General features: G+C 48.0%; 1 protein-coding gene across 7 annotated transcripts in view; it reads left to right on the top strand.

The window, feature by feature from the left end:
• Positions 1-24212, top strand: part of Znf536 (zinc finger protein 536) — a 454586-nt gene extending 430374 nt beyond the window's left edge. For all 7 annotated transcript variants that reach the window (XM_040735416.1, XM_040735410.1, XM_040735411.1 and 4 more), the window contains one exon: positions 21177-24212. In XM_040735416.1, the coding sequence (XP_040591350.1) occupies positions 21177-21421 (245 nt within the window). In that variant the 3' untranslated portion in view covers positions 21422-24212. The remainder of the gene's footprint in view (positions 1-21176) is intronic.
• Positions 24213-25802: the final 1590 nt, after the last annotated feature.

Here is a 25802-nt window from a genome sequence, read left to right as displayed (position 1 = left end):
TCTCTCTTTTTTTTTTTTATTCTGAAGATAGAATTACTGTTTGTAAGCATCTGAAAGTCATTAGGAGCTCTGCAGTCTGTCAGGTGTCGAGGCAAGAAACTACAGGAATCAAACGGGTGCCTGCACCCAGGGCTGGGGGATTTGTCATGTGCTGATGAGGAGTTATAATAATATATGAGCAAATCACAAGCATTCTGCAAATTAATCAAATTCTCTTCCCCTCTTCTCCCTCGTCTCGGGGAGAGAGTGGCTTTGCAGGCAGACGTAGGTGAAGCAGCTCCACTCACAGATGGTCGCTCTGGCATCAGATGGAATTTATGTAACAGTAATTCTGAGCCCCTGCCAAAGTAGCAGTGAGCACACCAGGGGAGATTGTAGAAGGCGAGTCATGTGGCTCCTCTGAGGTTGTTGTGAGAAGTTTAAGGGGGGAAATCTCGAATTTTCTTTTTACTGTTTTTGCCTGAAGGGCCAGAAACGGAACGCCATTCTGCCACGGGCGAAATCCGTCACATCTCTCCTTGCCGCTCGCACTGAAAGAGAGAACGCTTCGCAGCTGTTGTAACTGCTGGCGGTGACAGAGCCCCAGACTCCTGATCCTCGCCCTCCCGGTCCCTTACAAGATTGAAAGGGGATTGGGTTCACGGGGTGGCCGCAGCTACACGCTAAAAGACTGACGGACGCTGCTCGCACCCCCTCCCCGCCCGCTCCCCCTGGCATTGGGAGACCTACCAGGGCTTTTCTTTTCAAGTGTTTTATTAAATGAAGAGTCTAACAACCCTCGCTTTAATTACACACGGGCTTCCGTTTATAATTCCCCTGGATTTATTCAAGTAGTCGAAAGCGACGGTGCTGGTGATTAAACTGATCGTGTTAGTTTAGCAGGGTGTTGGCGTGTGGTGTGTGTGTCATAGGGTGCTTGTGCATACCTGCTTGTGGGTGATCCTTCTGTGACCTCTCTGTGCTAAGGACACCCCTGCCCCCCTCTTGCAACTTCCCGTTTTGGGGAATATTGCCTTCCATGGTGGGACAAAGGGACATGGGAGCTGTCCCTCTGGGTTCTGGGTTCTCTGTGTTGAGAGACCTTTTCGCACTACAGGGTGTGTGGTTTGGCTTTTTTTTTTTTTTTTTTTTTTTTTTTGCCTCTGCAGAGGGAAAATCAGCAAGATGGCGTGGTGGAGACTGCATTATGCAATGGAAGTCCTGGGGCTGTGGCTTTGGATCCCCTCCCCCGCCCTAATGTAAAGCCCTGCCCATTTGTTTTGGTTTACGTGACTACAGAGAAATAAGTGGATTAGAGAGAAACTTTTGCATGCTTCATTGCGGCTGGATGCCGACATCTGTCATTCCTCAGCCATCTTCTGGATCATGCCAGCAGGAGAAAGCAGAGCCCGACACCTTTGATTTTGTTTTTTCAGAAAGAGCCTTTTATTTAGGGGGAAGAAAAGGGAAGAAAGGAATTGCATTTCTCTTTTGTGACTCCGAGAGAGAGAGAGAGAGAGAGAGAGAGAGAGAGAGAGAGAGAGAGAGAGGGAGAGAATAGCTATCTCTTGTGGGCACTATATTTATTTATTTATTTATTTATTTATTTGGGGGGGCATGTCAGGACAATAGCAGCGGTCCGCTCCGGCAAGCCGAAAGTTGATGTTTCTTTCTTTTTCCTTCCTCATTTCCCATTGTTGCAGAATTAGTTGTAGGAAACAGGGCACGCTGTTTTCAGTATATCTATCCCTGGGCATAGATGGTCTGCAGGCACCGGTTTCCCTTATAGAAAGAGGCATTTGCGACTCTCATAATACCGCACCTGACAGGATGTGGCTGTTCCTAACCCTGTATTTAGAGGCGTGCCATCTGCAGGGAACCCCCACCCCCTGCCCTGCAGGGGACACACTGGTGTTTCGATGGAAGAGGGAGTTAGGAGGTAAAGTCTCATAGATAAACCTTGGATACCAATTTCTGGTGCACGGGGCGTTTTATTTGCTGTCTTAGGGCTGGCCCCCTCCCTGTGACCCCACGTCTCTTGAATGGGGTGTGGTACACAGCACACCCCTGACTTAAGCCCATGTTGCCGGGTTTTTTTTTTTTGTTGCTGTTGTTGTTTTTTTTTTTTTGGCGCCCGCTCTCCCGTATTTAAAAACTCTTAAAAACCACAAGACAGAAAGTACAAGGAAGGGCTGCTGTGCTCATTTTCAGAGGCCCAACGGAAAGCAGGAAGCCAGGGAACAGGCCGAGACCACCCACTTGTTTCACTGGGTGTGTACAGGAATGCAGGCCCATCTGCTGCAGCAGAGGATATAAAACCCTCACCCCTCCTGCCCACGCGCTCATTGTAAGGTAAGGCCACGCTTGTAAGCAGGGCCCTGTAAAAGCTGCAGCTTGGGACCTCGATGCCCACAGAACCTTCCAGCGTGCAGGGGCAGGAGCTATTATTCACTGCCTCCTGGAAGACCTTGCCCAACTTTCTGACTTCTTAAGGGCCCCTGCAAAACCGTGTTTTCACATGAAATCTTTGTGTGTGTGTGTGTGTGTGTGTGTGTGTGTTTGTGTTTGTTTTCAAACGCTGGCAGCTGACTAGAACTTTTGAAAAAGTAGTCTTGGGACATAAAATAATTAGTGTGTATACGGGGGTGAGTTCCAGTGATTTTTGTAGTTGTGGTGAGACCACAGGTGCTACCATTGGGTCACCGTATGGGGTAGGTTTCTGGGCTATGAGGCACAGGTTAGGGCAGGTGGCACTGTCATAGATTCCCATCAAAAACGTCCACCACATGCCCCAGCCCCCACCAATGAGCACAGTATGCTTGAACTTGACCAAGACCTTGGGTGCTATCCATGAGATTGGAAAACTGTAGGGACAGAGGTGACCCAGCCGCAGGGCGCGAGGGCTTTCCCAGAGAGGAAAACTAACAACTCCTTGGATAGGACAGACTCCCAAGGCTTGCCTGCAGTGATGGCTCTTAAGGGGAGAAAAAAGCCCGGGCAAAGGGGATCATTCATCCTGAGGAGGCTGGAAACCTTAACCGGCTCTGCACACAGTAGAGGCTGGATAAAGGGGGGAAGTCGGAGTTATCCCCGTAAGCACAATATAATCAGGTACCCTTTCGTGCCTTTGACAAGAAAGAGGAGCTCACGGGTTATAAGGGAGGGGGAAGATGATATTGTGACAAGTTTGCAGGACGGTCCCGGGACAGGCGGGAATGCATTTCTAACAGGAATGGCAGTATAATTTGGCCAGGAAGGGATTGTAAGTTAGGCATCCAGGCAAAAGAGGCAGTCTGCCATGGTGGTAAGCAGGGATCCATGAACAGCCTGGAGGAGGAGTACAGGCAGAGGCACCCTTCTGATGGACTTGACTGCTGGCTGCGTGGGTATGGCTGAGAGGTCTCCCTGTTGTTCTGAAAGGGTCAGTTGGCCCTGTGGTCCTGATGGTGTTTTAGGAAAGCTTTACACAGGGAGGAGTTGGTTGTGAGCACCTCTCCACAACTCCTTCCGTTTGCCTATGGCTCAGATACCCCGTGTTAGCTCAGCATTCATGAGGCGGAATGACTTGGGGTAAGACTAACAGGTGTCAACAACTTCTGAGGTCAGAATTCAGAGACTCCCTCATTTTTGCCTTTCCTTTTCGTTTAATATCTTAAAACTGATCTATTAAAATATAAAAAAACAACTAGGACAGCCATCCATGTTCGGGCCGTAGCACCTGATCCTGAAGGCTGTGAACCTCAAAAGTGCTTAGCTCAGTGTCCACACCCCCATCCGCTAAAGACAGCAGAGTGTCCCGCCAGATGGGAGTCGCTGCCCAGCTGCCCCCACTCCTGGGGTGTGCCTCACCTCAGGGGCTGACCCGTCTCCTTCTTAACATTTCTTTTCATATTAAATGCGTTTGCCCAGAGACAAGCCCCGAGTCTCATTAGAGTATTATTACATTACACATCTGAAAATCTTCAAAAAAAAAAAAAAAGAAAGTAAGTTCATCGACCCCTTGAAGGTTATTTAACGATAAACGTAAACGTTTCCATAAAATCTGGGGATGATTCAAGATCCCAGATCAATAGCGGCTGTGGAGAGCATGCCGCCGCCGCCGCCACCGCCCGGCTGACCACCCAGGCAGGCTGGTGGCTCCACAGGCCATGGCTGCCTAAATATAACTGTGGTGTGACTTGGAACCACAGGGCGTGGCCTGGGCGTGGGAGTGAGGTTGAAGCTGCTTGGAAGGAAGCAAGGAACAGAGTGTTTGAAGGAGCAGGGTAGGGTGGGCTGGGAACCCTTGTGGTGTTCAGGGTTGCTTTCAAGGTGGGCAGGGTAGGCTGGGACTCCTGGAGACTGTGCCTGGGAAAGGGCCCCCACCAGCCAGAGACCCTTCCCTGCAGATTCTCCTATTGGTGTCCAGCTGTGTGTATACCTCTCTTTCCAGCCTGAACCTGAAGCTGTGGGGAGACCACCTGATAGGCTCAGCTCTGACCGCACAAACAACGCTCGGCTCTGAGAGTCCCCATTATCCAGGGACAGGTTAGAGAGGACATGTTTTGATATCCCAACGATACCAATCAAGATTTATTATGAGCCACGCATTAAGTGTTCTACAGACTTTCTCCCAGTTCACCCAAATACAAACCAACCCGCGTTTGATCTTGTCTGTCTTGTCATGCCCGTTTTACAGACGAGAGAGCCGAGACCCGAGTGATGGAGTAGCTTCCCAAAGGCACACGCAGCCCCAGACAGAGAAGGTCTGGTGACAACTTTAGAAGCCTCCACTGTTAACCACTTTGATTCAGTACATAGGGCTTTGGAGGGACTCTGCCTGTTTTTCACCCACCTTAAGACTGATGCCTCCTGTGACCCTTGGTGACAGATCTGGGGTAGGGGGTGAGGCAATGCCTCTTTTCTTTCCTTGAGTTTGTGTTAACAGGGGAGGTTGTAAGCCACTTACCAGGCCTATTATCTTATGTCTGTTCCTTTTATTCTATGCGCTTGTGTCTGAGTATAGCAGTAGGTGCAAGTGTCCCTGGGGACCAGCATGTATCAGATCGCCTGGAACTGGTGGTCTCGAGTCATCTGACATAGGTTCTGGAAGCCTAACCCAGATTCTCCGCAAGGGCAGATTAACACTCTTAACCAACTGAGCCGTCTCTGTTGGCCCTACCTGCGGGGCGTCTTACACCAGGACCTTACTTTGAGCTGCCATCTCTGCCTGAAGTGAGGTGTTGGGATTTTTTTGTTATCTGGTATCAGCCGTTGGTTTCACCATCAACTAATGTTAGACGGTACACAAGACACTTTGGAAATAAGCCTTTCATTTCAGTACACACTTAAAGCAGTAAAAACGAATGCCCGGGTAGTGAGGAGGCACACGGCCCCCTCTACCCTGAACATCTTACACGTTGCTGGAGTACATGCGTCACAAGCAACGGAGTAATACCGAGACACCAAGTCAGACCCCTGTTCTACTCAGATTGTCTGGGATCTCATTTAACGTCCACTCTCTGTCCCGAGCTCTCGTTCCGGAGGCCACACTGCACGAACATCGCGTGTCCCCCCCCCCTCCCTAGATGGGAGGTCTCAGGATCTTCTGCTTGCGATCACCTTGGCTGTCCTGAGGAGCAGTTTGTAAAATGTCCCTCGGCTGCAATTTCTCATGTTTAGACTGGAGCTCTGGGTTTGGGGAAGAAAGATGATAAAGCCTAAGTGTCCTTCTCTTCCCAAATCAAGGATGCCTGCCTCTGTGACCTTGAGCACCTGGCTAAGGTAGTGTTTATTTAGATTTCTACACTTGGGCAAGTAACACTGCCCCCCCACACGCTAGACACCCCCGCACTTCGGGATGGGACCGTGTCTCTGCCTCTCTCAGTAGTCAAGGTCTACATGAATTATTTGCGATATGCATTTGCAGATCCTTCCATACATATTTACTGATTCAATCATTTATGTCAGTGTGACTTGTGGATATTTATTTTATACATTAGGCTATGATTTGGTGCGACATTATTTACTTTGTTGTTGAAAATGTTCCGTGTTTGAGCCTCCGGGGCTCCCGTCTGGCTCCATGCTGTTCTGAGATGCCCTCATGCACCTTTTAATGGAGGCTTGAAAAAGCAACAATTTATTTCACAGCACAGAGTGTCCTGGGATTGTCTTGCACATTCCCTAATCCTTGTAGAATCATCACCACTTCTGCAAAGGGATTCTTATCATTTGGCCCTGAAGTGGTCCCCAGCAGGCCCGTTTGACCGACTGGCAACACAGACCGTGCTGTGTGACTTTGGGACTGGGACATCCCCAGAGGAGTGGGTTTCTAGGGGGCAGACCTTGAAGCGATACTCCCTTCTGGTTGTGGTGGGAGCTAGGTCTCCTTGCTTCCTGATCCCCCAAGGTGTGTGAAACCATGGCAACATGTTCCCACCTCCTTCTGCACTCTGATGGACCGCATGCTTAACCTTCCTTACTTAAAGACGGTTCACTCAAGTATTTTGTCACAGCAGCAAGAAAAGTAACTGCTCTCCCTCTCCCCACCCCTGTCTCTCCCTCCCCTTCCCCTCTTTCTCTCTTTCCGTCTCCCCTTCCCCCTCTTCTCTTCCCACACCTCCCTCCCTCTCTTTCTCTCTCTCTCTCTCTCTCTCTCTCATACACACACACACACACACACACATACACACACACACAGAGGCACACTTTGTTTTTTTTTTTAGAATGCCATTAGAAATCAGTTTTCATCCTTCTCTTCTGTATCCTCTCGGATGTGCAGGAATGTGAGAAAATGTATGCAGGGATTCTGTGTGTAACACACCCATAATCTGTATGTTAAAACTGAACATGATTAACGTGATTTCATAGTGATGTTGCCAGTGTGTTACCAGCTGGATCAGACTCCACTTTTAAGGTGAAAGTAGCCTTCTAAATTAAAGCCCAAATCACATGGATTTTAAAACCTGAAATTATTTGCACTATTCCAAAGGTTTTATTTATTTATTTTTTTGGTTTTTTGTTTTTGTTTTTTTTTTGCATCTTTGATTATATAGAAGGATATGTTCTCTTTGAAAATGGAAACCATGAATTTTTAGGGAGTGTAATACATGCGATCAAGGAAGCAGCTCTCCGTGGAGAACCCTGCCTGTGTGAGTTACGAGCCTCGGCCCCCTGGCCCTGAACCTGGGACGAGAATGTTCTAAGGGATCTAGACTAGGATCCTCGTATCCAACGGCGTCAGTGTCACAGCTCTGAGGTTAGAGAGAGCTGTGTGCAAGCATGGGGAACCCCAGGGTACCCAGGTGAAACCAGACCACCACCTCAAAGGCCAGACCTGTCCTCAAACCTGCAGTTATAGTGTCCTTCCCTGTGAATTTCCCCAAAACACAGGCAACTATGCCTCCAGGGGATGAATTTCTAACATATCCTAGTTGTCCCTGTAGGTAAAGCTGTCTTCTTACCTATTAGTATGCATTGTGCAAAAAAAAAAATGTCTTTTTAGGAGTCCAGTGGGCTTTGGCTTAGATGCCGTAGAGGGCCTACAGTTGTGTTGTGTTGTGTTGTGTTGTGTTGTGTTGTGTTGTGTGTCATGAACCCCCTTGGTGCACAGGAGACAGCTCCACACAAGCCTCCCTGCCCTGTGTGTGTGGAGCGCCATGAAGGTGATTGTCTCCACCCCATCCTGGCTCCCTATAGGAGACAGTACCCTGATGTGGGTGCTGGATGGAACGATAGTTATTTGAATGGTCAGATCTGTTAGCAACACATGCAAAGGTAGATTAAAGATGGTGGGAGAATCCCGGAAAGTTTCACAACCCAAAATGTGTCTTAAATTACACACTGAGCACCACGAAGAATCCACGTGAATGTGGCGGATATGTGGACACCCTCCGACTCTTCTGGTCTTCCAGTCTCTCTTGAGTACCATTGCCTACCTGGAGTTTCGTTTACTGATGGGGAAGTCCTGTGTATGAGTCAGTGGAGCACTGTTGGACAGTGGGGAGGCAGGATGGTGTGTGACTGGGAGTTGAGGAGGATTCTGGGAGGAGACAACCATGTAGGCGCCAGAGGAGTAAGAGGTCCGGACCCTTTCTTCGGTAAGAGAAATACTTAGATTAACAATTATGGGTTAAATAATACTTGAGTCAGAGCTAGCCAGTAGGAAGCCAAGCAAGTGGCCAATGGCTTAATAGTTAATATGGCCTCCTGTGTGTTCATTTGGGACTGATGTGGCTCTGGAACCAGGCTGGCGGGAAGACTACACCCTACAGTTTACTGTTGTGTAGTCAGAACTTTGGTGGTTCCATCTGTGCTCAACAAGCAGTACAGTTATCTCCTGCCACATCCTAGAAATTATACTGTAACAGACATTCACGTACTACTTTGATTATATCCATTATTTCTTAAATACTTGTCTTATTTTATTGTGTGTGTGTGTGTGTGTGTGTGTATGTGTGTGTCTGTGTGACTGTGAGCATGATTACAGTGCCCTTGGAGGCCAGAAGAGGGCAACAGAGCCTCTGAGTTTGGCGTTATAGGTGGCTGTGAGCCACCGTTTATGGGTACAAGAGCAGCAGGCGCTCTTAAGGTCTTTTAGCATTTTAATAACGTAGACACGATTGGAAGTATTCAAAAGCCAGGCATAGTCGTACGAGCTTATAATCCCAGCAGTTGAGAGCATGAGACAGGAGGATTGCTATAGGCTCAAAGCCGTCCTGGGCTATATAGGGAGACCCTGTCTCAACAACAACACTAAAAAAAAAAAAAAAAAAAAAAAGAGAGAGAGATGTTGAGGGAAGAAAGAAAGAAGGAAAGTTGAGGGCCATGAGTAGGTGCCGTGTCATTGAGAACCTAAAGGAAGGATGGTATAGCTTTTACAGCTCATGGTTTGAGTCCTTCACTGTGGGGATGGCGTCATAGAGCTCAGGTCTTCACTCCATGGTATACAGGAAGCAGAGTGACGGTAGTCATAGAAAGTGATAGGCCAGTCCCCTAAGACACACCCCCAACAACCAGCTTCCTCCCAGGAAGTCCCGCCCTCCTCAGTTGCACCGTTGCCCCACACTCTAGTCAAATTAGGATCCGGTCAGTGGATTCAGCGACGGATTAGCCAGACCACTCACGGCCTAATTGCATCTGGAAATGCCTTCAAGGAGGCATGCTTGCTTATCTCTGTGTCTCTCAGTCCGCCAAGCTGACGCTCAAGAATGTACCTCTTGTGCCCGTAGGCCAATGGCGTCCCAGGGGCTCAGTGCAAGGATTTGATGGCCTTCTGGAGAATTTTGTGGGGCCTGTGTCCATGCAAGTGTGGCCTCTCTCTCTCCTCTCTCTCTCTTTCTCTTTCTCTTCTCTCTCTCTCTCTCTCTCTCTCTCTCTCTCTCTCTCTCTCTATCTTTCTCTCTCTCTCACACACACACACACACACACACAATCTACACTTCCCTTGTTTCTCTGGACCACCTCCTGGAATATTTTTTGCAGACAATCCTGAAAAACAGGGCTTGCAGGCGATGTCCAGAGTGGTCAAGAGAGACGCATACACACTTAGCATCAACTTGACCCCGAATCTCTTTGGCTCAGTCCGCCATACCGGCGGAAGAGGAAGAAGCCATCTTGGTTGCTAACCCTTCCTCCTGCCGTCAGTGTAAGGACCAATGAAGGTGACTGCTTTGAGCATGCTCTCAAGAGCGCTCATTATTAGATGCCCGGGGGGCTCATCACCCACTCGCCCACCCAACACCCGCTCTCATCCCTCTGCCCCCCCCCCACATCCAAGAGAAGCCATGGGCTCGGAAGGCGTGGGAGCGCCAAGCCCCAGCTCTCTGCGAAGCCGCCTCCGTTGCTGAGTTGTAACTAATGGATGGCCCCTCAAGGGCAGGCATTTTCCTCTCCCCCTTAGGTGCAGGGAAAGAACAGCTATTTCCATCGCAGCAAGTAAGAAAAATATCCCGTCCCCCCCACTTTCGCTATAAACAATGGACTGCTTGCTTCCTCCTCAACCCTCTTGACCCTCCGCACCGTATACATATTTATATATTATTCATAGCGGATTAAAAATGGATGTGTTCTTTACCACGGCTCTACGGCGCAGTGACAATACAAATTAACGTATGATGTACTTACTTTTCACGCGGCAGTGATGGGAAATGTTGATGGCCTCAAAGCAAGAAGGGGTTACAGAGGGGGAGGGTGGGGGGTTTGGCGGGGGCCCCGGTCTGGCACCATTCCAACGTGGGTCTCCAGCTCTGGCAGGACGAGGACTGGGGTGTCTCAGGCTGCTGTGATGTAGCTGAAGCGCTGGGAAGGGCTGGTCACTTCCTTTCTCCCACGGGATGCTGTCCCCAATGGCCTGTGAGCGTCCCATCTTCCCTTGCTCTAGGATCCTCCACTTATCCGCCTCCTGCTCCCGGCCCGGCCTCAGGCGACTCTCTCTTTCCCCAACCGTCTTGTGTTTAGTATGCTTCCTTCATGCCTTTCCCTGCTGGAGGAATGCTGACACCCGTGACGTCCTTGTATCACGCTGCGGTGGCTATCACGGCAAACATCAGAACAAGCAAATGAGGGTCTCCTGCCCCACGAAACCCCAGGGTCCCCATTGCCGCGGGGCTGCCAGCCTACTTGGAAAGGAGCGGTCGTGGCCATTTTTTTTTTAACTTGTTCGTCTACCGGTATTGGGAATGGCACGGATGTCATGTGTCTCATAGCCACCATGGTGGGTTCCGGATAATCGAGACGATCTTCCAGAAGCGGAGGTAGCTGTGCTGAAGGCAGAGAAGGAAGAGCTTCACATTGGGACAACGGGCAGGGGCTGTACAATGCCCCGTGGGGAGAACGGAGCAGGGGGGCAGTTGGAGACTAGAGACACATCTTATATGGGCAGGGGCATGGGGAAGAGAAAGATGGAAATTTGGCCTCCTGGGTGATTTGTTGGAATCCTAACGGTCCTACAACAAGCCGCATGGTCTCTCAAGGCTGTTCGAACTCGGGCTTTATCCAGCCCTGCAATTCTGGTGTTCTTTCTAGCAAGGGGTCCCGTGCTCAGCGAGCCCCAACCCATGCTTGCTGAGATTCATTCCGGTGAAACACACCCACTGACGTTGGCTCCTCTGAACACGGAGATCAAACCGGTGGTCCACGGCCAGGCAGAGAGGCGCTCCCTTCGCCTGGTGAGCCACAGGCCTCAACGGTGGGGAGTGGGCAGCCTGACTCCAGACTCACTGCCAGACCTAAATCTGTCCACACCCAAAGATGACGGAGCCACCAGAAAGACAGTGAAGGTGTAGGACCAAGAAAGGATCCTGGGTTTTTATTCCCCACCATGGGACAAGCAGAGGAGACGTCATGTCTAGTGGGAACTGACTGATGGGTAAGACCCTTAGTATGAGGCTCAGGACTGTCGGACCCAATTGTGCCTTAAAGCCCTTTCTGCTCCCTGAGACTGGTAGTCATTATCTGCTCTCCACCCGTGGACCCTGGAATCGCCAGCTCATCTGCGGTCTCCTACTGTAGTGTGGGAAGCTTGGAAGTTTTTTTCACCTCACTTTGCATAGACAGAAGTCTGCACCGAGGGACTGCTCCGTCACCCCAAGGCTAGAACCAACTTCACCCCCTATCAGCAAGACTCCTCATTTGTATGTGAAGATTTGCTCACTCTAAGTCTACCTCAGTGGGAGACTGGAAAGCTCCTATGCAGACTGGTGCCTCTCAGCCCTTCCTTTGTCAGACCATTGGACCTGGATGTAGAAAGTGACATATTCTGTGGTGACGTAGACAGTGATGTGTCCTGTGGTGATATAGACATTGATGTGTCCTGTGGAGATGTAGACAGTGATGAGTTCTGTGGTGACATAGACAGTGATGTGTCCTGTGGAGATGTAGACAGTGATGAGTTCTGTGGTGACATAGACAGTGATGTGTCCTGTGGTGATGTAGACATTGATGTGTCCTGTGGTGATGTGGACAGTGACCGTGTTCTGTGGTGATGTAGAAAGTGATGAGTTCTGTGGTGACGTAGACAGTGATGTGTTCTGTGGTGATATAGACATTGATGTGTCCTGTGGAGATGTAGACAGTGATGAGTTCTGTGGTGACGTAGACAGTGATGTGTCCTGTGGTGATATAGACATTGATGTGTCCTGTGGAGAAGTAGACAGTGATGAGTTCTGTGGTGACGTAGACAGTGATGTGTCCTGTGGTGATGTAGACAGTGATGTGTTCTGTGGTGATGTGGACAGTGACCGTGTTCTGTGGTGATGTGGACAGTGATGTGTCCTGTGGTGATGTAGACAGTGATGTGTTCTGTGGTGATGTGGACAGTGACCGTGTTCTGTGGTGATGTAGACAGTGATGTGTCCTGTGGTGATGTAGACAGTGATGAGTTCTGTGGTGATGTAGACAGTGATGTGTCCTGTGGTGATGTAGACAGTGATGAGTTCTGTGGTGATGTGGACAGTGATGTGTCCTGTGGTGATGTAGACAGTGATGTGTCCTGTGGTGATGTAGACAGTGATGAGTTCTGTGGTGATGTAGACAATGATGTGTCCTGTGGTGATGTAGACAGTGGTGAGTTCTGTGGTGACGTGGACAGTGATGTGTCCTGTGGTGATGTAGACAGTGATGAGTTCTGTGGTGATGTGGACAGTGATGAGTTCTGTGGTGATGTGGACAGTGATGAGTTCTGTGATGATGTAGACAGTGATGTGTCCTGTGGTGATGTAGACAGTGATGAGTTCTGTGGTGATGTAGACAGTGATGAGTTCTTTGGTGATGTAGACAGTGATGTGTCCTGTGATGATGTAGACAGAGATGTGTCCTGTGGTGATGTACACAGTGATGAGTTCTGTGGTGATGTAGACAGTGACGTGTTCTGTGGTGATGTAGACAGTGATGTGTCCTGTGGTGATGTAGACAGTGGCGTGTTCTGTGGTGATGTACACAGAGATGTGTCCTGTGGAGATGTAGACAGTGATGAGTTCTTTGGTGATGTAGACAGTGATGTGTCCTGTGGTGATGTAGACAGTGATGTGTCCTGTGATGATGTAGACAGAGATGTGTCCTGTGGTGACGTACACAGTGATGTGTCCTGTGTTGATGTAGACAGTGACGTGTTCTGTGGTGATGTAGACAGTGATGTGTCCTGTGGTGATGTAGACAGAGATGAGTTCTGTGGTGATGTAGACAGTGACGTGTTCTGTGGTGATGTAGACAGTGACGTGTTCTGTGATGATGTAGACAGTGATGTGTCCTGTGTTGATGTAGACAGTGATGTGTCCTGTGATGATGTAGACAGAGATGTGTCCTGTGGTGACGTACACAGTGATGAGTTCTGTGGTGATGTAGACAGTGGCGTGTTCTGTGGTGATGTAGACAGAGATGAGTTCTTTGGTGATGTAGACATTGATGTGTCCTGTGGTGATGTAGACAGTGACGTGTTCTGTGGTGATGTAGACATTGATGTATCCTGTGGTGATGTGGACAGTGATGAGTTCTGTGGTGATGTGGACAGTGACACGTTCTGTGGTAATGTAGACAGTGATGAGTTCTTTGGTGATGTAGACAGTGACGTGTTCTGTGGTGATGTAGACAGTGATGTGTCCTGTGATGATGTAGACAGTGATGTGTCCTGTGATGATGTAGACAGTGATGTGTCCTGTGGTGTTGTAGTCAGTGATGTGTCCTGTGGTGACGTACACAGTGATGTGTCCTGTGGTGTTGTAGTCAGTGATGAGTTCTGTGGTGATGCAGACAGTGACATGTTCTGTGGTGATGTAGACAGAGATGAGTTCTTTGGTGATGTAGACATTGATGTGTCCTGTGGTGATGTAGACAGTGATGTGTCCTGTGGTGATGTAGACAGTGGTTATGTGTTCTGTGGTGATGTAGACAGTGATGTGTCCTGTGGTGATGTAGACAGTGATGTGTTCTGTGGAGATGTAGACAGTGATGAGTTCTGTGGTGATGTAGACAGTGGCGTGTTCTGTGGTGATGTACACAGTAATGTGTCCTTTGGTGATGTAGACAGTGGCATGTTCTGTGGTGATGTAGACAGTGACGTGTTCTGTGATGATGTAGACAGTGATGTGTTCTGTGGTGATGTAGACAGTGATGAGTTCTGTGGTGATGTAGACAGTGGCGTGTTCTGTGGTGATGTAGACAGTGATGTGTCCTGTGGTGATGTAGACAGTGATGTGTCCTGTGGTGACGTAGACAGTGATGTGTCCTGTGGTGACGTAGACAGTAATGTGTTCTGTGGTGACGTAGACAGTGATGTGTCCTGTGGTGATATAGACATTGATGTGTCCTGTGGAGATGTAGACAGTGATGAGTTCTGTGGTGACGTAGACAGTGATGTGTCCTGTGGTGATGTAGACAGTGATGTGTTCTGTGGTGATGTGGACAGTGACCGTGTTCTGTGGTGATGTAGACAGTGATGTGTCCTGTGGTGATGTAGACAGTGATGTGTTCTGTGGTGATGTGGACAGTGACCGTGTTCTGTGGTGATGTAGACAGTGATGTGTCCTGTGGTGATGTAGACAGTGATGAGTTCTGTGGTGATGTAGACAGTGATGTGTCCTGTGGTGATGTAGACAGTGATGTGTCCTGTGGTGTTGTAGTCAGTGATGTGTCCTGTGGTGTTGTAGTCAATGATGAGTTCTGTGGTGATGCAGACAGTGACATGTTCTGTGGTGATGTGGACAGTGATGATTTCTGTGGTGATGTAGACATTGATGAGTTCTGTGATGATGTAGTCAGTGATGAGGTCTATGGTGACATAGACAGTGATGAGTTCTGTGGTGGTGTAGACAGTGATGTGTCCTGTGGTGACGTACACAGTGATGAGTTCTGTGGTGATGTAGACAGTGATGTGTTCTGTGGTGATGTAGACAGTGATGTGTCCTGTGGTGACGTAGACAGTGATGTGTCCTGTGGTGACGTACACAGTGATGAGTTCAGTGGTGATGTAGACAGTGACGTGTTCTGTGGTGATGTAGACAGTGGTTACATGTTCTGTGGTGATGTAGACAGTGGTTACATGTTCTGTGGTGATGTAGACAGTGATGAGTTCTGTGGAGATGTAGACAGTGATGAGTTCTTTGGTGATGTAGTCAGTGATGAGTTCTGTGGTGATGTACACAGTGATGTGTTCTGTTGTATTCTCTACTGTGGTTTGTTAGGAACTCTTTGCTGACATTCATTGATCAAAATACAACAGACATCAACATCCGTGAGTCTGTTCCATAGAAAGGGCTTCGAAGGGGAAAATGGTGTATAGAAGCTGAGATGTGACTTGATTCAGAAGTTGGTGACGTCTCTAAAAGTGTCTAAAAATGATACCTCTTGTTTGAGATTCAAGTATCTAACCACCACAGGCTAACCTTTACACTTAATTTTAATTACCACACTTAATTTTGTGACCCACATTTATTCTGGTATAGCATGACTTCTTAAGTCACCTGCTCTGATTCATTCCCCGTGTGGCTCAACCAGCTTTCTTATACAACTAAGACCTGTCTGCCTAGGGAATGGCACCACCCACAGCAGGTCAGACAGCAGTACATCAATTAGCATGCCCACAAGCCAGTCTGATGAAGGCATTTCTGAGATTGTGGTCCTCTCTTCTCGAGTGAGTCTGGCTTGTATGGAGTTGAAAGCCGAAGGCAACAAGGGTACTGCTAGCACAGATTTGGGGGGAACTGAAGATTCAAAGCATATTCTATCCACTGGATGCAAACCTTTCAGGTTGGCTATGTCTTAACTTCCCCATCTGTACAATGGAGACAATATGAGCTCTTGGCATAATTCCCATGATATTCAGTTCTGAGGATGAATGTGCAGAAATGAGTATAAAGAACCATGGAATGAGGTTTTTGGGATCGTTAGCTGCTATCATCAGCATCTTTAAATTTCTACTTACGATGCTACGGAAAGACATAGACCTCTTGCAAGTCTAGTACTGCTCAGAACTCCCTGTCAAACAAATGCACTCAGAGCTCCAGATACATTTACAAACAGATTCCATTTCACCAAAGCTAGAAAGCAAACCAATCCAGTAATGGCTTGACCACGGAAGCATTGGAATCTCCTAGAATAATCGTTCATCATCTTTGTCTCTACCAAGAAATCAAGATTCAGAACGTAACCATAGGATCAAATCATGATGAATATTTAAAAAAAATCGATGGATGGGGAAAGTGAACTAAAGTGCTTTTTTTCAAGTTGGCCAATGCAAAAAAAAAAAAAAAGACACTCCTTGCAAACTGAGGTAATACTCAAGGCTCTCTGTGTATTGTGCCAACGCTCAAATGGCGTGGCCTCTGAGGTGACAGGGTCTACAGGGAGGGTAACATCCAAAGATCGGAGACCAGGATCCCTAAACAGTGATTTTTCAGCAATGTTCATAGGTGATACAATGGAAGGCTTTGGCTGTTGAACAAACTTGCTCCCAGTGTGGGGAAATCTGTAAGGTCCTAGAGCCTGACCAATGAGCTTAGCCTGTGTTTGCTCAGTTTGTCTGTGGGTCTGCTGTCCTCTTGGATGCCAAACATTTTCATTTTAAAATTGTTGTTGGTGTGTTATTTGAAGTTCTTCCAATCCCCAAACTTGTCATGCCATGTTAATAGCCATTAATTATAAGAACTACATTGGTGACTTTGTGACAGATCTATGTGAGTTGCCTTCAGCTGTGCACTGTCATAGAACCTTCTTCCCCTTGGGGAAACATAAGCGTACCCTAAAGGCTGAGGAGTATCTCTGAAGTTTCCTGTTGTCTCCCTTCCCTCAGGGTTCTGTGTTTTCTCTAATTTAAACATTTACTTTTAATTACATGTGAGTACAGTGCCTGTGAATGCCAGAAGAGGGGGAAGGGTCAGATCCCTGGAGCTAGAATTACAGGTGGTTGTGAGTTGCTGGGCACGGAAGCTGGGACTTGAGCTTGGGTCCCCCCTACAGGAGCAGTGTTTACTCTTAACTGTTGAGCCATCTCCCAGCCCCTGGCCCTGAACTCTTTGGGAGAAGGGGGCGGGATCTTCCACTGTTCCTGTGTCAACAATCGCCAGTGCTAAGCTGATCTTTCTCCTGCTCCATAGTTTTCCATTTATAGCATGAGTCATCTTTCTGCAAAAGCTGGGCATACCTTTAGCGTGTGCAGGGACGGTGACTTCATGAGTTGGATCACTGAGATTTAGGGTCTCAGTGTTACTTTGATTCCTTCTGCCAAATCTGCTGTATCTTATTGTTGCTCAGCTGGGCCCCATTTATAGATGCCCAACAAGGGAGGAGATGTAGACACACCGTGGCTTCTCCAGTCATTTCCCCTAGGAAATCTATCAGAGTCTGACTTCCTTTGCGATAACTAAGTTCCTGAGCTTGAGTACTACATAAAGAAATGAGGTTCACTTAGCTAACAGCTGTGGAGATCTAAGAGCACAGGGCTGGCTTCAGCTTGGCTCCTGTAAAGGCCACTGGCTATATCACAACATGATGGACAGCATCACGGCAGGATCATGTCCAGGAAGGGGTAATCACATGGCAGATGAGAAGAACCCAGACTCAGAGGTCATAACTCAGTCTCACAGAAGCTGACCATGATCCCATAATCCCTCCCAAGGACAGCATCCCCGGTGACCAGACCAAATTCCATATTCCTCTGCCTCATAAAGATTCCATCACCTCTCAGCACCGCCACACTGGCTACTAAGCTCACAGTGTACGAGTCCCTTGGGGGAACTCACTCAGATAACATACAAACTATAGCAACATCCCGAGTTAGCCAACTCAGTCTACCAAAAAATTCTGCTTGGTGAAGAACGAGGACCGTTTGCATCCCCTGTACACACGGGAATCTACAGAAGCATCCGCCTCTCTTGAATGTCGAAGGGTATTATTTGAGGACGGGGAGGGAACCAGTGGCCATCGGGAGGTGCCGGGAACGAGGGAGGTTAATAGTGAGTGGATATGATCAGAGTACGTGGTGTATGAAAAAAAAGCTCATCGTGAAATCAATTATCTCATGCAATTAATATATGCTAATAATAGGAAGATATGCTAGTCTCACATCTCCCACTCAGGGCCTTCTCTGTTTCCATGGGAAGGTGGCCAAGCCCCGAGGGTAGAACCAGACAGCAGAAACGCAGGCAGGAATCAGGCTGGTGGTAGAGTCCCTGCTGAATTGTGCTCTGCATTCTTCCTCTGAAGCATCTTGGGAAGGGCAGAAGGCAAGTGCAATTTTTTTTTCTGTGTTTCCTCCCCACATCCAAGAGTTTACATACTGCTTTTGGAGGTGGGAAAATTGACTCTCCCGAAGCCCTGAACATCCATAGGAACAAAAGCAAGCCCTGTACTGCTACATCCATAGAAACAAGAGCCGCAAAAGCTCTATCCAAGATCTGTAGCGATTCTTTCAAACCCAGGGCAGATGAAACAGGGAGACAGCGAGTGCTTTGAGGCACCGGATTTTGAGAGGCTGTGGTTCTAGTCCTGGAAGCTGGAGCCTGTCCAGAGGGATCCATTTCAAGGTGAAATGGATCTTGTCCTCGCTGGAGAGGTGGGTTCAGACAGGGGGTGCATCCTGGAGACTCAGATGGCATGAAAGGGAGTGGAATCTCCTCAGGCTGGACCACGAGTGATGACTAGTCCTTTGGGATGGCTAGCCAGCAGGAACGGTGGGGGGTAAGAAATAACTATTGATCTACAAGTTGTCTTCTTCTTTCTATTTTTTTCTGAGACAGGGTTTCTCTGTAGCTTTGCAGTCAGTCCTGGAACTCGCTCGGTAGACCAGGCTGGCCTCGAACTCGCAGCGATCCTCCTGCCCCTGCCTCCCGAGTGGGCTGGGGTTAAACTGGTGCTCGTTCTGGTGGCACAGGGAAAATGGGCCGGAAGGTGGCAGTATGTGGGAGCTTCTGAGGGCACCCATGCTCACAGGCCAGACAAGGGTTATCTCATACCCCAGCTGGCTCTGCGTGATAAAGACAGAGACCCCCCCCCCCCGACAGGAGGAGTTAGCTCTGGCTATGAGGGAAGGGGTGAGCATACTGCAGAAGAGCCCACTTAGGAAGGAACAGAATAGTCGAACCAGACACCACGTGTCTAGTACAGGAGCACGGAGCCTTCGGGAGACGGAGACAGGGGTACAGAAACTTCGGAGATAGCCTGAGCCATAGAGGGGGAGAACTGGGTTAGCAAAACAGCCAAGCAAACAGATGAGAGAATCGAGATGGTGTCATTGGGCAGATGTGCTGGTGCAGGCTGGGACCCCAGCACCCAGCGGGAATCTGAAGCAGGAGAATCGGGGGTTCAAGGCCAGCCCATGTTACATAAGAGTCCCTGTCTGAAAAAGAAAAGGAAAGGAAAAGAGGAAAGGAAGGAGAGAGAGGGGGAGGGGGAGGGAGATGAAGACGGAGACGGAGACGGAGACAGAAATGAGAGAAAGGAAATATTGCCTGTTTGGCTCTTGGGAATACACTGCTCTGTGAAAGTGCACACAGGGCTTTTTCCTGTGATTTGAAGCAGGGAAGCAGCCCAACTCTGCTGTTTGGATATTCGGGACAATGGGATATTCGGGGCAACGATCGGTCCCCTTATTAGCTGGTTCACTTTTCTGCAGATGGAGTCAGAGAGCCCCGTCTGCACTCGTGTAAGCAAACAAGGCTGGGCTTCTCTCCAGGGCAGGGTGTGGCAGCTCTTGAGCTTTGGGGAGCGGACACCCACACCTTCCTGGCATCAGAGGGACTGCGCGTGCTCCCTGTCACCTCCTAAAGCAGACACCTCACTGACTTTGCAAGACGGCGGAGGTGTTGTTTCCTGTTGTGCACAGGGCAGGGATCAAGCTTTCAGGACCAAAACTACTTAATAATTTGTCAGCTGTCCTATCACAGGAGCTTTCCTAGAAAACTATCATTTTGGGGGTCACTCCTCAAGTCTGCATTATGGGTGTGTGTATGTGTGTGTGTGTGTGTGTGTGTGTGTGTGTGTGTGTGTGTGTATGTACCATGTAAGTGCAGTACCCCATGAGGCCAGAAGGGGGTGATGTATTCTATGGAGATAGAGTTTCAGGTAGTTATGAACTGCCCAGCTCAGATGCTGGGAACAGACCTAGGGTCCTCTAGAAGAGCAGGCAGTGCTCTCATCACCCGGAGCCACCTCTCCAGTCCCCAAACTCACTGTTTCGGTGCTCAGGCTGACCTTTATCCGATGGTGTGGTCCTTGCTGTCTGTCCTGACACTTCCAATTTCAAAGTCCCTGCCGCTCAGTCCTTCCTTACAGCTTTGCTTAGATCAGGGTCATTCGCCATCCGTCTCCTTCACCCCTCAAACAGGCATGGTAAAGAGTTCCTGACACGTAACAGTATGAAGCAGCCTCACCCTCAGCCTTGAGGACGGACACCCAGTCCAGAAACTTAATGGGCTTGGGTGTATCTACAGTCAGCAAAATACAGTTTACTGGTCATATCTGCTTGTGGTCTCTTTTTTAGGCACACATTGGTAAATTAAGAACGGCTTTACAGCTGGGCGGTGGTGGCACACGCCTTTAATCCCAGCACTCGGGAGGCAGAGGCAGGCGGATCTCTGTGAGTTCGAGGCCGGGCTGGACCGACAGCCTCCAAAACAATACAGAGAAACCCTGTCTCGTAAAACAAAAAAACAAAAAAACAAAACAAAAAAAAAGAATGGCTTTACACTTCCAGCAACATGGTTGGGGGAAAGCCTAATATAAGACTATTACGTGCCGCCTGAAAGCAGAATTACGCATCCGCAAGCAAAGTTTCGAACCCTGTCAATGGGATACAGGCTGGTGAGAGGTTGCTTGTGGTGTGTGTGTGTGTGTGTGTGTGTGTGTGTGTGTGTGTGCGCGTGTGTACACACGTACATAAACTCAAAACATGGGATGGTTTGTTTCATTTCTCGTTGCGTAAACATTCATATAATAACGTCTTTGATGCTAAACTATCCGTTTTACAGCAATGTTCCTAGGTATTGCGTGGTTTTTCTCCTCCCTCTTCTGGAAAGTCTAAACTAAAAATTCTGGTCAGATTGGGAGGGTAGTCTAAATCCCACTCGATGTGCCCACTGGGCTGCATTCTAACCCCTTCTTGTTTGGATTTTGCTAAGCGACTGCGATAGCGCTGATTGGAGAGACGGCGGCATTGGTCCTAGAGCTCGGGACGGGGTGGTAGCGGGCGGTGTGACACGTGGCTGACCAGACACTTTCTTTCCACACAGGTCACAGGCCTTTCCAGTGCCACTACTGTCCCTACAGTGCCTCGCAGAAGGGAAACCTGAAGACCCACGTCCTCTGCGTCCACCGAATGCCTTTCGACAACAGCCAGTACCCTGACCGCAGGTTCAAACGCTCCAGGGTGGACTCGGAGGCTTCTGGGAATTTTGAGGAGGCTGCAACTGCCAAGGCGGGGAGCTTTGTCGAGCTAACAGACGAGAGAGGCAAGGGCCAGGAGGAGGGCAACTGAGCCAAGCCTTGTCCGCTGCAATACTCCTCTCTACAGTTTCAAATCATGCGTCTGGTTTCAACAGTTTGATAACTGCATTCCAAGGAGGGGGGTAAATCATGTACAATCCCTCACTAGTGTATAGAACATTTAAAAAATAATTTTAAAAGATATCTATATATATATCTATATATATATTAAAAAGAAAAATCCCCCAGCCCTTGAACATGGCTGCTACACTGTTACCCAGTAACAAAAACTTCCAAGCAATGCAGGCGGGAGACAGTGACTTCAGAAATGCCCCCCCCGTGTCCTTCCAGCTCTGGAAGCTGGTGGCCTTTCCAACCCGAAAGTCACCTTTGTCCAAAAATCGAAAACAAAAAGCAAAAACAAAAAAGAGAAAAAAACGATACCACCCGAGCGATTTGCGTTGCCTCTCGAAAACACCTCTATAATCTGACACCAGATGCTGTCATCCGCCTAGCGCCCTAATGAGATGAACTGGGAGGCAGCTAAGGTGCCAGTCAGACTGGGGCGGTCACTGCAGGGAAAATCAATTCACGTGGTGTCACTCTGCACTCTGGGAGAAATCCTAGCCGGCCCGCACGCAGCCAGCGAGCGCCAGGCCTGACCAGTGCAGGGGAAGATGGTCATCTAAAGTGTGCTTTAAAAAAAAACACACACAGCCCCATGAATCAGTGGTCAGGAAGCGTCTGCAGGCAAATGTCCTTTGCAGGTTTGATGAGTCATTTTTTTTTTAGATCAAATTGCAGTATGGAAAGACATGCTTTTTTGCCTTATTATTTTCTTTCCTGGGTTGTCGTTTTGAAAGCGTCTGGATGAAGGACGAGGTTTGATACTAAAAACAAAGTGTAGGAGACATTCTAGAGACAGTCGTTAGGAAACCAGGCCAACTCAACCCTACTGTCCATGGAAAGTTCTGGTAAACAAATGCAGGTTCTTTGCTTATGGGGAAGACTGCTTTACATTATGGTTTAAGACACTTTTTACTTGAATGACGTCTACCCTGGCCCTTGTTACCAGATTTCTTTTTTTTTTTTTCACGTGTTACTTTTTAAGTGTAGTGGGCATGAAGCAAGATTTTTTTCTTCTCCAGTGAGCTCTTCCAAAATAACTTGTATTAAAACATGAATCTAAACCCCCGGCTGTCTGTCACTAATGAAGAAAACAGTTTGGGTTAGAATGTTCATTTCTGTGAAACAAATGTGTTCTGTATTTTTGTAGATTATAGAGCGTCTACTGACTGAACACTCAAAATGTATCCAGTTCTTCGCCACACTGAGGGAGATTTTGAGGGTTGACAAGGAAACACACAACTCTTTAAAAAAAAAAAAACCAAAACCGAAACCAAAACAATGGTGTAAGCAAACTCATCAAACTATTCTTCTTGAATCTGCTAGAATGCTGTAAGAGTCCCCACCTTCTAACACACTTCCTTTGAGTGACATGAAATTGGTACTGTTGCTTGTGATGGTGGAGACGTAGTGAAGTATTAACTTCGAGAACGAAATCATTTAGACTTGGAGAGAGAGGGAAAAAGTCAATATTTTCTTGCAGTCTGGGAGCACACAATAAAACCCCAGGGCCTTAAAAACTTCCACTCTGCCTATAGCAGTTTACAAAAATACTAAGCTGCAATCAATGTAAATAAAATTCTTAGCACTATCCTGAGACTGAATTTCAGGCTAATAAGGAATCCGGTTTGCATATGCTGTCAAAAGGGTGTCACCAAACCGGGGTTTCACTGGGAATGAGGCAAGCTGCTTTCTTCCTGGTTTATTTTTTCCTTTCTTTCATTTCTTCTTTCTTTTTTTTCTTTTCTTCTTCTTCTTTTTCCTCTAGACTAGTTCTCACTGCCTTACGTAACTCAACTGATGGACTGTGGCTGTCTCTGTGGCCGGAAGCGGGCCTGGAGACGCTGGTGGAAAACTTCTGACTGTAGTGAACATTTAGGGTTTAAGTGCACTGCCGTGTTTGGTGACTGTGCCGTTGGCTTTGCCTTCCGTGTGTTTGCCCCACCTGTGGTATCTTAGCAAAGAGAAATTAAAAAAAGAAAAAGAAAAAAGAAAAAAAATAATAAAATGGAGAAAAAAAACGTGGAAAAAAAAGACAGAGAGAGAGAGAGAGAGATCCACATTCCGTGTCTAGCACTTTGGAGCTGGTACAAGTGTCTTTTGTGTCCTCGGAGCGAGCATCTTCAGACGCTACAGGCAATAATTCTGTTTGTGACACTGGGAGCACACTCCCCTTCTTTGTGGCGTGCGTGCGTGTGTGCGTGTGTGCGTGTGTGTGTGTTGATCCCATTCTGTCCAGTCCGACTAGCCGTACTCTTTTCCCTCTGACACAGGCTTTCTTTCCAGAACATTTGTGACTTGTAACACAAGCCCGTGACAAAGCCTCTGTGACGCGGTGCCATCCTCACGTGTCCCCAGGCTCTCGTATCTACACACGTCCTTCCCCCGTGACTTCTGTAGTCTGTGATGCTGTTCCTAACCCCGTCTCCATCCCTATCTTGGAGGGACTCCGAAATCATAGAGTAGAGGAGTTTTGTCGCTATGCTTGTAACAAGTAGAACACTTTGTATTTAAAGTTTATTCTTGGTCATTATTTATTATTGCAATACATCAGTGGACAGAACTTTATTCTGGTATAGAAAGTATTAAAAAGTTGTTTTTTTTTTTTCTCAGCGGTGACTGTTTTCTTTCTGCTGTTAGGAATAAAATGTCTTTGAAGCAGTCCGGTTTTATCCAGTGTTTTATGCAATAAAACCTCTACCTTTGCAAAAACAAAACCCGGAACCCAAGAAAGCTCGTCTTTTCTGAGTCCCACAAAGAATAAAATCGACCTTCTGTGCTTGTCAGTTTTTGGCAGAACTTGACCAGACTCCACTTATAAAAAAACAAAACAAACAAACAAACAAACAAAAAAACTCCTGCCATATTCTGCATGGCAGATATCCTCATGGCTTTGGGCTTTTGTTGAACTTTTTTTTTTTTTAAAGATTTATTTCTTTAGGTGTATGGGTGTTGTACCTGGGTATACAGCTGTGCACCATGTGCATGCAGTACCTACAGCGGCCAGAAGAGGGTGCTGGATTCCCAGGAACTGAAATTGCAAATGTTTGTGAGCTGCCTGCCCTGTTGGTGCTGGGAATGGAATCACAGATCCTTTGTAAGAGTAGCAATTGCTCTTAACCACTGAGCTACCACTCCAGCCCCTTATTTATCTGCTTGTTTGTTCTATTTGTTTGAGACAGTGTTTCTGGCATTCCAATTTTTGATTGTGCACATGCAGTGTGTGTGTGTGTGTGTGTGTGTGTGTGTGTGTGTGCAAGCGCATGTATGAATGTTGCTTCTTTAGAGGACTTAAGCTGAAGATAGGACTTACAGAAATATCCAGGGTCCTTGTAAAATAGTAATTACATAAGGCGCTTAAGCCACCAGGATCTATTATTCCTCTTCACCATGAAAAGGATGTTTGTTTGTTTAATTAAATGGAGCAGGAGTCAAGGGCACTTGGCGCCCTTTGAGAGGACCAGGGTTCAACTCCCAGCACCCACATCGTGGCTCACAACCATCTGCAACTCCAGTTCCAGGGGACCTGACGCCCTCTTCTGGCTTCCATAGGAATTGCATGCACACAGTGCATACATATACATAAAATGATAGGATGAAAGTAAACAAATCTTTTGAAACATCTTTATATGCAAGAAAATGTTTTATCTCCTACATAACTGCTGCACCCGGGCTCCAGAAAAGACAGAATTCTGGGGTGTACCCACCACGCGAGTGGCTGAGTTTCACTTCGATTTATGCTGTGCCGTTGTGTCTGGATCTCAAACGCAAACCTGGTTCCGCACATGCTGCAGCTCTCTGTCCACGGGAGCACGCTCGGAGGCACTGCCAGCAAAGTCATCCCCCAAACACTCGTTGGAGTTCCCGTGGGATGTGGCTTTTGGGGGAAGTCATCTGTCCTCACCCCGGGGAAATGTGTGTCACTGCAGACGTCAAGGGTGAATTAGAAAGTTACAGTGATGGAGAGGATCTAGGTGAGCCCTGGAGGGAAAAGTCTGTGGGACGTAGGGCGTGGGCTGTAACTTTTGCCGCATCCGCATGCACGCACGCATGCACGCACGCCAGCCCTAAAGAAGGCCTTGGGCAAGGCAGAGAGAGGGAGAGAGAGAGAGAGAGACAGAGACACAAAGAGACAGAGACAGAGAGAGACAGAGAGAGACAGAGAGAGAGACAGAGACAGAGAGAGACAGAGACAGAGAGAGAGACAGAGAGAGACAGAGAGAGAGAGAGAACTTGGAATGCTGTGGACTTTTGAAGCCTCAAAGCCTGTCTCCAGTGAGACACCTCCTCCAACAAGACCACGCCTC

Source organism: Mesocricetus auratus, unplaced genomic scaffold (genome assembly GCF_017639785.1).
Source record: "Mesocricetus auratus isolate SY011 unplaced genomic scaffold, BCM_Maur_2.0 Super-Scaffold_100046, whole genome shotgun sequence".
NCBI lineage: Eukaryota > Metazoa > Chordata > Mammalia > Rodentia > Cricetidae > Mesocricetus > Mesocricetus auratus.
The sequence above is the reverse complement of the archived record's forward strand: the minus strand, read 5'-3'. Positions and strand labels throughout refer to the sequence as shown.